Source organism: Camelus dromedarius, chromosome 10 (genome assembly GCF_036321535.1).
Source record: "Camelus dromedarius isolate mCamDro1 chromosome 10, mCamDro1.pat, whole genome shotgun sequence".
NCBI classification, from domain to species: domain Eukaryota; kingdom Metazoa; phylum Chordata; class Mammalia; order Artiodactyla; family Camelidae; genus Camelus; species Camelus dromedarius.
Genome location: NC_087445.1, coordinates 17,072,165 through 17,085,390, shown reverse-complemented (window position 1 = coordinate 17,085,390; position 13,226 = coordinate 17,072,165). Strand labels below are relative to the sequence as shown.

At 37.0% G+C, this 13,226-nt stretch overlaps 1 protein-coding gene across 2 annotated transcripts in view; it reads right to left on the bottom strand.

Annotated features, from left to right (window-relative positions):
* Positions 1 to 11,088, bottom strand: part of ELAVL2 (ELAV like RNA binding protein 2) — a 151,339-nt gene extending 140,251 nt beyond the window's left edge. Inside the window, exon 1 of one of the 2 annotated variants that reach the window (XM_031449610.2) lies at positions 10,998 to 11,088. In XM_031449610.2, coding sequence (XP_031305470.1) covers positions 10,998 to 11,024 — 27 coding nt within the window. In that variant the 5' untranslated portion in view covers positions 11,025 to 11,088. The remainder of the gene's footprint in view (positions 1 to 10,997) is intronic. The other variant, XM_064490155.1, reaches the window with a different exon arrangement.
* Positions 11,089 to 13,226: the final 2,138 nt, after the last annotated feature.

Sequence of the window (13,226 nt, the reverse complement as noted above, 5' to 3'; positions counted from 1 at the left end):
GTTGAAAAATCTCAGAAACTGCTCTACCCATTTCTTAGAGTAATTCAGTATCAGATGTAACTATCTTGTCCAATTAGAATTGCCTAATATTAATTATACACAAAAACATCAACTATTTCCTTCACTTACTACCTATCTATATTATGACTAAGGGTTGTTCTTTTCCTTAATTAATCATGTATTCTCCCCTATTATACCCTTTGCTGCAGTTGCTAGAGAATCTCATAAAATGAACCTTTATTCCCAACTAGCAAAGCCCTTAAAGTGATTTGCTTGTATTTCTATGGCATATAAATAAATGAAAACCGTAATACAGTAAATAATTATAATGAGATTGAACAAAAACTGGCTTCCTGACAGATACCATTTAGTGAATTGCTGTTTCAATGCCCTAAACAGTCACCTGAGTTAATTCAATTTTCATATTGTTGAATTGTTGTCTTTAAAATCACTCTTCAGAGAATGGGAAACTGGCTCACAGTTTCAACTCCAGAGGATGGTATGGTCCTAACATCCTCATTTATTTAACTTTGCCATGTCAAAACAGTCTAATATTATGACCAAGCATCTAACGAGAGCTACATGCAGGTATTATTTATTTTTAAAGGAATATCATGACTATACTTGTATTATTGACAGGAGTGGAAAAGAAGGTACTAAGAAATAATATCAAAATAAGAGAACTTTATTTTTTAATATAATGTGTTTTAACATGACTCGGTTACTATCTTTTTAGGCTTTATAAATTGGGAACATATATTAAGTTTTAGATATGAATTATGACCATTTCCAGAAAAAGTCATTTGTCATAAACAGAGGACATAAAGTGCGGCCGCCCTGGCTCACGCACTCGTTTGACTCGTGGTGCAGTCTTGAATAATTTTAAACCAAACATGACTGCGGCAATCAATTTTCATCCAATTTATTGGGCATGAGTTAAAGCCAATTAAAAAACCATTTTTGGTGCAATTCAAGGGGAAAAAATGTATAAACCCATGAAAAACAGATTTCAGTTCTAGACATGAGTCATCACTACTCTAAATAATGGCGTCAGACCCAAATCAGAAAGAACATATCCTAAAATGACATATTCCACACTGGAAACTGCATTTCTCAGCAATGATATTACACAATTTTAAAATCTTCTTTTTGATAAGAATGAACCTGGCAGAAAAATCATGCTCTTCTAACATTGTCTCATTTCTGAATACCTTTTAGCCACAAAATCAAAAGGTAGCTTATGGCAGCTCCTGAGTTTCTAAATTAAGAACTAAGGTAGACCAGAAATTGACACATTGTAACTGACTGTACTTAAATTAAAAAAAAAAAAAGAACTAAGGTAGAAAGTCATCTGTGACCTTTATACAAAGAAAGCAAAACATTTTACCAATATTTTAAAGTATCTTTTACCTATCAGACCACGTGTCCTCTCACATGAATATAACAGCTCTCTTTTAAGGCCACAAAATGAAACAATCCCAGTACGTTCTGGATAATCTTAGGGTAATCAAAGCAGCAAAATAGAGGCTTCTAGGTTGGAAATTACAGCTATAAAATGCAGCCATACATTTTCAATCTGTATATTAAAAAGACCTTTTCAGGGCTGTACAAGCAGTTCAGAGTATTCGAGCAGACCTGGATTCTGGTCCTGCTTCTCCCTGTCCTTGATCTATGGCTCTAGGCATGTTGTCTGACCTCTCCAAGACTCAGCTTTCTCATTGGTAAAGTGAGTATAAAAGTAATAGCCACCTTTTAGGGATGTTGTGAGCACTAAGAAAGTACTTGTCAAGTGTTTAGGAGAGTACCTGGCACAGAGTGGCTCTTCAGTGAACTGGTTGAGACAAAAGCCCAGTGGTTCTCACACATGGCTGTGCACCAATGCCTCAACCCAAGCATGGGAGTTTTTCTTGGAAAGTACAGATGCCTGGTCTCATCCAGGAGTAATTCTACTCAGTAATTCTGAGCTGAGGTCTAAACAGACGTGTTTATGAAAACCTCCATGGATGATTCTGATGAACCATTCATTTAAAGCAAATAAGGTACAGATTTTTTTCAGTTGCTCAGTTAATACGGAGTTAAAGTAGACTGGCTTGAACTATTTTGGTTCGGCAATCTCTGTTGAGCAGATTCATTGGAATAATTGCCAAATATGTACTTAGTGTTATGTGGAAAGAGACTTAACTGGGAAACTTTTAAAAGATTGTATTTACATTCATATGTCTGTGAGGTCACAGAGTAAGCATGATTTTCCACAAGTTCCCATTATTATGATGAAAGAACAGACATGTGAGATAACCCTGGGAAATTACAGAGTCATTTTATTGGCACGGATTTATTTTAGTGTTTACTATGTCTTGCAGCTTTTGCTTCTATTTAATAAACATAGGCAGATAAGCCAATACTATCAAATCAATTTTTTTTCAGCCCCATATATTTTCAAGTTAAGTACATTTCTGACTGTCCTATTTCAAGATAAGTAAGCAGTCTCCTCAGTGATAGAGATCAAGGAGTGCCACATGGTTAAGAAAAGCAACTACCAGAAACATATATATTTTGACCTGACATGACCACACTGTGAATTACTCACCATGATTGTTTAACATTCCCTGGGAGCAACTTTTAAATATTAACTGAAACCAGGACTCTCCTTAATATCTTCCCATTAGTGACAATTAACTTATTACATTAACAACCTGTCTTGTCACCTTGGAAGGAAGAGACTGTCCTCGTAGACCTTGGGTTTTGGCAATGTCAGTAAAGGGGTGGTACAAGCCTAGAGGAATAAAGGATAACCAGGTCCTAGAGGCATCAAGAGAAGGTGATGGGAATGTGAGATAACCAATCATTCCCCATTTTTGCTTAGGGCAGCTCTAGATGCAGCTGGTATATTTTCAGACTTCTGGCTTTTATAGGCCTTCCTTGTTGGTAGGCAATCAGAGTTATTCATACCCTGGCATATCTCTATACAGGAATCCAAGAAAATTCCAATACTGCCATACCACCAGATAGAATTTTGAATTTAGAGAGTTTGTAGAGAGCTGTCCATTGATAGACCCTCTCCTTGGACCTAAGAATGCAAATTCACCTGAAAGTTCATTGGGAAAATACATATGATCTAGGAACATTCTATGCTCCACCCCACCTCGGGGTTTAGAAATGACTCTATAGTCTAGCTCAAATTCAACATAGTGAATTGTCAAGCTGTTGACAGATAAAGGGGATGTTGTTTAAGAGGTTGTTCCAAAAGCTGGTATGCTCAAATTCTAGTTTTAAAACTATTTATAAATCTCTATGTTTCTAAATATAAAATGAAATAATAGTATTTGCTGTTCTTACTTTATGAGGTTATTGTGAAGCCAAAATAAGATTACATATATAAAAACTAGAAAAAATGCTTATTGCTGTGGCATAAGAATTGAGAGAAAAAATAATTTTTTTTAACATACACAACTTTCTAACAAATTATCCAAAGACTTTTAGGAATATATTTTCTTTTTATTATTAAGAAAACTTTCCTTTTTTTCTTTTTCAACATGATTCCCCAAAAGTTTCAAAATCAAGTTGTAAGATAATAGTTCTATGTTAAAACTTCAAAGAGTGAAATTGCCTGAAATTGAACTATCACAGAACATGAAAATGAAAATCTGTAGAAAAAGTGAAACCTTCCATTGTTTTTGTTTGTTTGTGAATGTAATGTTTTATCTAAGTCTAGACTTAGACAATTGGTTTCTAAAATGTGGCTCTTTGAAATTTTAGAGGAGAGAGCCCTTGCAGAATTTTTCATTTAACTAGCAGAGAATTGCTTTTTCACAGCTGGAAGCTTGAACAGCTGTTGACCCTGGCACTTTTCTACTCCTCTGAGTGAGGGTTCAAGGACCCTCACTGATCCAATAGGAGGACAGCCAGCAATATATGTGGTCAGAAATATGTCGCAGTGCAGCCCAATTCCAATCCCACCCCTCCACCTTCTCCCTCTGACTGGGGCACATTTAACTCAGAGCCCCTGTGTCACCTGAATGGAGGAAACAGTCTCTCAGTTGAGGAAAACCCACCACCATAAAAATCTGCTTTCTGATCCAGGGTGAGAATGACAAGGCTCATGTGATCATAAGAATTCCCTGAAGGACTTTGGATGTGGTCAGTCTCAGGATTTGGCATCCTTTTAGACTTTATACAGACCTACTCCCTTTTCTTTACATTTTATAGGAAATTTCATTTTCACTTAGGGTATATTTTTGAGTATTTCTTAATGGATACTAAATAACCAACTCCATTTTGAATGCAGAGAAAGAAGAACAAGCAAAAAAGACTTTCAGAATAGCTGCCACTGCAGTACTATTTACTGTATCCACTAGAGGACACCTCTCAGAATGGCTCAAAATATCTCCCCTCTCATTCCCTGTGGCCTCTGGCATTTGATGCTCAACTAACTCTTGAGTTGGGCCACTGGCTACATATCAGTGCTAGAATGAAAACATTCCCCCTACTTTAACACCTCCTGCTAGTTCAATAAAGCGATGTTTAAATAACTGAACTGGCTTCAATGAACTGTACTTGCCATTTTTTCCTGCTTCTTAGCTAGATAAAATGGAGATAATTATGAAGTGGATGAGCAGGTTTAATGAAAGCCAGTTTCTTTTGGTATACTCCTGAAGCAGCAATCATCATCTGTTTGGCTTTTGAAGAGCAACAATTATAATCACTTAAACCCCCAAGGGGAACAAAAATAGAATTTACATTAGCATATAAAATATACAGCTGGATTGGGCAAGCCTATAAAATTCTGGGAAAATCATTCTAATCTGAATGCTATTCAAACTCACAAGTAAAATGAGTTCAAGAGTATTTTACATGCTTCCTTCCTATAAAATAATACATGTGACAATGTTGAGAGGATTTTCCTACAAATGAACACAAGGAAGTAAAAAAATTGTTGCCAGGAGAGAATCCCAGCAGGAATGGGCTAAATTGTATTGTCAAGATATCAGAGAGCAAAATGCAAAATGGTATTCACATGAAGTACTAATCACTCTGAAGTGAAGATTTTTCATGCATTTGGAAGTGTAAAAAAGAAATAGGGTGGTTTTAGTCTGATCAATGATGAAATTTAATCATAAATAAGGAAAATTTGAGATTAATAGTACTTTCCTCCTCCATGGTAAATGTGAAAGCACTACAAAGGAAAGTGAAATCGCTAAAGTTGATAACCTATTGTTATGAAGCAGAACTCTTTCCTATTTTAAAACATTTTCATATCATCTCCTCTCAAATAACCTCTTTCTTACATCCCCCTTTCTAATTCTAGCCAAGATCACAGGCAATCTCTCTCACCATTTATGTTATTTAATTACTTTTGCTTTTGTGTGCCTTTCACGGTTTACAAGATACTTTTTTTTTTTTTTTTGGTACAGCACAGAAGAATAAAAATGGAGCCTTTGCTTTATCTATTATTCTACTGGCAACAAAACACTAACATAATCAATATATTAAAGGCTTTCCCGGCTGTGCACATTTGTCAAAGGCAGTGTATCTGAGAAATTACACTAATGAATCTTGAAAAATTCAGTATCCTAAACAGAAAACTTGCTGTCCCTCACCATAAGTACGTATCAAAATGTAAAGACTAGGAAAATATATACTTCCACCTTTCTTTATATTATTTGTAGTTGCGCTATTACATTTTTTAATGGAAATAAAGTCAGTACGCAAAACTTCACCTCCAATGGGAAGCACTTCCTGAATATACACACTAAAGCCAATTGCAGGCATATTGACAATAGCTTACTCTGTCTTTCTAAAAGAACTTTGTACACACCTCTGATAGCAATTATCTCACTGCATTATAACCATTTCTTGACATGTCTGTCTCCTACACAGACTGTGTTACTTGACAGCAAAACCATCTTTTCCAGCAGGGTATCCCTGGGCTCTAGCATTGTACCTTAAACCTCGTAAGCATACAATAATGTTTGTTGAGTGAAGTATATCATTTTTGTATTCTAAGATATATCAAAATGTTATGGTGCCTATGATGAGAATCAAACATACATTAAATACTATCTCTGCCCTAATATCAGATTTAATGGTGATAAATTAAGCACCGAGAAATTAGAAATCCAAAGTCTAGATTTGTATACCAATCTTCATTCTCCTTATCTTTAACAAAGGATACCAACTTTTTTTTTTTTTAGATTTTATTAAATACCCATCATGTGTCCAATGGTTATTTTTACTGGAAACACTCAAAAAGTTGAGTTCTCATTTCTTTAATGGTATTGACTTCAGGTTTCATTTGCTTTATATTTCTTTTTTTCTTTTTAGTTAATAATAAATGTCAATATTCTTGCCATTAGATAAAATTCAGTTTTGTGGCATTATACCATAAATTTAAAACTAAAAAACTGCTTTAATAACTTTTTTTGCTACATACTAATATAACCATTACTTTTTATATATGCATATTTATTTATACTTATTATTTATATATACAGACTTGTGTACTTTGATGAATTTGAAGGGAAAGAAAGTTGTCTAGATACAATCCTTGGATTTTAGTACATGATAATGTGATGTAAATTTCCAAATCAAGGATAAAATATAAAATTACACAAATATTTTATGAACTATGATAAAAACTCAGTCTGAATTTTACTTAATGAGGCAAGTAACTAGAATTAGGTTTGGGGGTAAAAATCTGAGGGTATATCAAGGTATGATCTCCAAGATCAAAGCGAAGTACAATTGAGTTATATGTGACTGACTGCTAGACTATTTGGGGATTTCAAATGTTTAAGCCTCACAATTCTCCCCTTTAAAACATGGTTCTTAAAAGTCCACAATTCTCAGACTTTTAAAAAAGCTATTGGAATTCTCACAGTAATGGGGTTTAAACATAGTAGATCTGGATAATTTCACTTTTAAAAAATCAACTTACAAAGTGGATAAATCAATTTTTTAAAAGTTCCTCATTTAACAGGAACATTAATTCAAATGCCCTTTCCTCTCTGCATTAAAAAAAAAAAGTAACCCAATTTAAAGAAAAAAAAAAAAGGTCTACACAAAGCAACTGAGGAGCCCATCTATTGCATAAAGGGCAGATAGAGTTATTCTAAGTGCTTTCATTTCTTCTCAGGTGAAAGTGAAAAACTGAGCAATTTTCTGTTGAATGTAAATGATGTCCTTAAACATTTTTTTATTGGTACTTAGGGGGACTTGAAAGGATTATCTTGATAAAATCTTAATATCTCTATTTTTGCAGATTGAAGTTAATAATAAATAAACCTGAGTAGATGTAATAATATGTTTCAATCTCTCACATTCAAAGATTTTATAAATAAAAGAGAACAAAATTAGAACTTTTTAAAGGGAAAGGATTTCCCCTAGTATTTCAGAGTCTATCACCTTTCATATTTAAAAAAGAATCTAAAACAAGGCCCCATTTGAAACTTTTTGTTTTCTGTGTCACTTCTATCTTTACGTCTCTTTTGTTCACTAAATAAAGGCAGTTAAAAAACGGAGGCTCCTATTCACTGAATAATTAGGGTAAAGGTTAACTGATTAAACTTTAACTTATAAAATGAATGTATGGCAAAAAAAATCATGAAATGATTTGCTACTTGTCAGATCATATATTTCATTACTTTAACAAATCTTATTGTAACTGAATTTTTAAAGTCTTTAAAATGAAAAATTAAATCCCATTTGAGTTGGTAAAATGAAAAAAGTCACTCTGCTTATTTGATTTTAAGTCCCTTATTTTTAAGGGAACCTGGGTTTTCAGTTTGTCTTTCCTTATATTAAACTGTTGGTACATACTTGTATATGTTGCATATGTTTCAAATATGTTGAAACATGTTTGAAAACACTTCTGTCTTTAAAATTTATTTAATCCTCCTCTCCTTTTATTTTTGCACTAGGATGGAGAACACAACAAATTCTTTATTATTCTCCCCCAAAAGAAACAACCGGTGAATCCAGCCTAATGTATCCAAACCTAATTTGGGGATATAGTTAGGAATATTTCAGTAAGATTTCTTTTCTTCAAAAGGTTTTATTAAGGAAAGTGCCAAGATTAACAGGTAGTCATTCCTATGTTTGGAATTTGCAGAGATTATGTAGGTTTTATATGGACAATGTCCCCAAATTTAGTAAATTATCTCCCATTTTCTATTATTTGATTCTCATTTTGCCTGATTTTGGACCCAAGTTTAGCATCAAACAGATTTAGATTCAAAACCTCACTTAATAGTTTGTGAGCTGCGTGACCTTAACTACTCAGTTTCTAACCATACTAAAGCCTACTGCCTACAGTGTTCTGAAGATTAACTGAGATAATATATGCAAAGCACTTACATACATGACCTGGATCATGGTAGGTAGACAAGAAATGTTAACTATTAAAGTTAACTTCTTAGCTATTTCACATTGTGTATCTGTATCTGATAAAAGATACATAGTAAGTTTAATACTAAATAGAAGGAATAAATGAAAGTTATTTTTGAATTTTTAAAATCATAATATCAATTCAGCCATTCCTTTTTTCCGTTTTTTGCTTGCAGGCACTTCTCATGCCCAAGATAGAGTATAAGAGGTAAAACCTACAATGTAACATTACCACTTACCTCCACTCTCTACATCTCATCCATTTTTCTTTTTTTTATTTATGATACCTATTCATTTTAAATGAGTCATCGTTAAGGAAAGCATTGAATATTTCTATGAGAGTACAGAAATACTACTTAATTGAAAACACTTAGAATTTTGTTCTTATGAACATTATAAGCTTTCTGTTATTTGTAAAATTTATTCCAATGGACTGAGGTTTAGGGAAATATATCAGAACATGGCCCCTGTATTTCTAACGTGCCAATAACATATAATTAGAACACTGGAGAAAGAAATGGATTATTATAGTATTACATTCTGATATAATGCAATTTCCATATTGAGACTATTTAGCAAACCTACAATTGGCACAGAATTATGGTATTAGTAAGTGAAAGTGCCAGGAAGATACAGCTTTAGTCTAAGTACTTTTATAGAAAACTAAACATATGCACCATCATTAATTTTCATTTAGAAGACAACTTTCAATTATACAACTTATTTTACATAATAATTGTTATGATTGTCTTCAAATGAAACAGTAGTTTTAATATATAAATGAAAAGTGAAGTTGAGGGTTTGTTTAAGACTATGAGTATGATGAAATAACTCTGATTAAACATGTTCTCAATTCAAGTATCACAGCAATTTTATTTTACATATGTAGAGGCCACATATTTAAATTAAACAAGTATGAGGGTTGAATAGTATGGTCCAAAATAAATTATACAGTTAAAAACAAAACACTGTTAGTTGACTATCTGTACTCTATCAGTACACAAGAAAAGCAAACTTTCAAATTGAAATGGGATTTAAATTTATATTCTAAAAATATATAAAATACTATATTATAATATAAACACTTGTGAGATTCTTTTTCACAGTTTTACTGGATTTATTGCTCTTGTATCAACAGTTTAGTCATTTGGTGTTTAAGCTCTCAAACTGAAAACTGTTTTAAGGATGGATGGTGATTGCAAATAGCAAGACTAAAAGCAATAGTGATGGCTTTGGAAGTTAACTGTATAAGGTATCATTTCCCTGTAATAGGAACTGTAACTTCATGTATAATAGACAAAAAATAAGCCAGTTGTTAAAATAAGTTATTAAAGTATATGTCCAATAAAATATATTAGTCTTTATTGGTTAAAAATTTTTACCTATGTTTCTTATGATCAAACATTTATAACTTAAAAAATCTATTTCAGAATAGATTTTAAGAAATGCAAGCACATACAATTATATCTGCACATAGGTAAATGAAAGTTAAGAATGGTTTCAACAAAACATGTGAAGAATTCCTTTCAAGGAAGCATTTTGGCTTCCAACCCATCCTTCAAATGAGAAAACTTAGATGGCCTTGCTCATCAGAGAATGTGCAGGTCCATTCTAATAAAGGGCATCCAAGTCATCTCCATGGCAACAGCCCTTGACAAGTTAAAAGGCAACTAGATTCACACACAGAAAAAGTTAAGACTACTGAGCATTTACTGTTTCTGTTTTTGTTTTGTTCTTAAGTGCAGAGCTGGCCAAACAATTTAGAATTTTCCAGAGGAAAGGCTGAACCTTTTACCAAACTTCAAATTGTTTATTTTACCACAAATATTAAGTCTGGATAGTTATTCTCAGAAAGTTGATGAGACAAAGGGGCAAAACTGAGATATCCTTCCCTAAAATATACCTCCAATTTTAAAACAAATAAAAGGTATTCGGAGAGGACATTGAGAAAGGACCCTTAAATGAATCTGTTCCTTTTAGTTTAAAAAGAGGGGAGGGTGGAGGCAGGGAGAAGGGAGAAGTGGGAAGGAGGATAGCAAGCAAGCCCTTTCTCCAGCCTCAAACCTTTTAAGACCAAAACTTTCCAAATGTATTATCTGACTATCACTTAGCGTTTAAAATTTGTCTAAGAATGATGGTTTCTAAAGTTGCTACCTCAGGAAATGTGAGGAAGAAAGGAAGAGGTCTAACAGTGCAGGCGAGGGCACAGAGATAGTTGCAGTAACTTGGAGTGACCCCACTGTTCCTTCTCTCCTTAAGGATTTTGATCAGGAATGACCCAGCTACTGTGCTCAGTTCAGGAAATCAGAACTGCTCGGCTGTTTTGAAACTAGACAATAACCTAGTTCCTTTCTCTTCCCTCCCCTGCACCTCCACTGCCAACTTTCACCCACTTTAAATGCATCAAGCCCATTGCGATTCCAGGAGTATCAAACAGATAAACATGGAACATGTCTACTGACCACAGTAAAGAAAAAAGTAAAAGTAGTATTTTTTGTTTCACTGACCCCTCCTCCCAACTCCCAGCCCTTTGTGTGTGATGAAACCCCTTCAAACCTCCCACAGACCGAACACACGAGAAGAAATGGTAATTTTTTGTTTAAAAGTTCACTTACCACGGCAACCTCATATTGCTTTGTCATGCTTTTTGCACTTAATTTTTCAAAACTGCTTGTGCAGGGCGCAGAACTGGGAAGGCAGGACTAAAGTATCTCTAGTAATCACAACAAAAAGGAGAGAACATGCACCAATCAGAATTACATTAAAATGCACAAACCCCAGAGCAAGACGCAAGGTTCAGACCACACCAGGGAGGGGGTGGGGGTGCAAAAAGCCAAGCTAACAAAACAAAAGATAAAGGGGAGAGTTGAGTGGTTGTAAGGGAAATTGATCCGTCTTTTGACTGAGGATGGGCTTAAAATCACCACCATCACCTCCCCCGTCCCCAGCACCCCCGCGATTACCCGAGTGACTGCACTTGCCTCCAGCCAGCTCAACTGCAGAAGAGGATGCCCCATCTAAGTTCACTAGCCCTGCCACAGTCGTCCACTGCCTGATGGGTTCGTTCAGGAAAACACTTCCAGAGGCATCCATCCACTTGAGGTCTGGATTTGGCTGCTGCTGCGGGGCTGCTGCGAGCAGCTGCTAGGATCGTTGCCGTCTCGTTCTTGCCTCATTCGCGCTGCACAATAGCCCCGGCTGGGTGCACCTCATTAAGCCAGCCCGAGAGCCCCAGGAGCAGGGCAAGCAGTATGACAGCGCTGCCCCTTTGTAATGACTGTGTGATGGATGCAACCGAAGGGTGGGGTCTGGGTGGGTCAAAACTGTTAATGACAGTATGTATCATTCTGTCTGTCCTCCAGGAGAGGGAAGCCCCCTGCCCTCCCCCTAGGTCGGGTAGTCTCAGTCATTCTTTCTCTCTTTCTCTCTCTCTCTCTGCCCCTCTCATACACACACACACACACACACACACACACACACACACGAACGCGGTTTCACACACACACACACACACACACACACACACACACACACACACACACACACACACACACACACACACACACACACACACGAAAGCGCAGTTTCTTCTTTCCCCACCTCCCTGTGGGATTTTCTGCAGTCAGCGTTCAAAAAAGTATGAAAACCAGCGGGCCATTTTCATCTGAACAGATTACGGATAGCGAATTTATCCTTCAGGAAAGAGAAGATCGTAAAATTGAAAAATCCAGGCGGAAGAGGGAGACGAGAAGAGTGGGATGGGGTGGGTGGGGGAGCGAGCGGGACGTTAACCGGCCAGTAGTTTACAACTGGCGGTCAACTCGCACCACCGCCTCTGCGCCGCTCCGAGAGGCGCGGGACGGGCTCACCCTGCGCGCCGCGTTCCTCGGAAGGGCCCGGGACCAACTGAGGGGTGGGCCGCAGGGTGAGGAAGGCGAATAAAGGCAACCCGAGGGGCCCCAGCCCGGGAGAAGAACGCAGGAGGGGTCCTGCACCCTGACCGCGGGGCCACTGGGGGAAGAACCCTGCACTCAGACCGAAAGCCCGATCGGCCGGGGAGGGGCTGCCGGGGAGCTGGAGAGCGTTCCGGATCCGAGACGGGCGGGGCGGGCCTGGGGTTCCGTCCCCGGCCGTTGGGTACCCCTCGGACCAACGCCTGGTCCCGCCGGCTAGTTCTGGGCTGCTCCCTCCTCGGCGAACGCCGCCACCGCAGGTGCGCGGCGAAGTCACGGATTTCGGGAACTCGACCCCGCCTCTTCCTCTCCCCTCCCTCCAGACCTGACACCCCCTACCAGTCACACTCCTTTCTCCCTCTAGCCCGTGCTGCTCCCGGAAGGCAAAAAGCAAGTAAAAAGTCTCTCCTTTAGCCCCCTTTGGGGAGAGTCTTGAATCTTTGCTTCGCTACCGCCCCATTGCCCCCATTGAAAATGTTCGCGGATACTTTTTTTTTTCTTCTTCCAATTGTGTTAATGGTCGGAAGAATCCAGTTGACAGGGACTGTTTTTTCAAGTATATGAAAGCCTTACAGGGTACTTTATTTCTCTACGGGGACAGACAGACTGTTATTTTACACTCAACTTTCCATTTCCAACTAACTGTGATGCTATCTACTCTTGATGTGGCTACAAAGCACCTGTTCCAAACATCCTTGAGCTATTTCTCTGGAACCGCGTGGATGTTTATGCTTATCAGAGTTTATGGAGCACCACTCTCTGATACTCTGTAATCGACTTCTGTATTTTCTGATTCATTTATAGGAGCTAAGAGAAAACAAGAAGCAGAGAGAAAACAGGACATTTATGTCTAATGAAGCATCTCTCTCTTTTTATGCCAGCTATTTATTT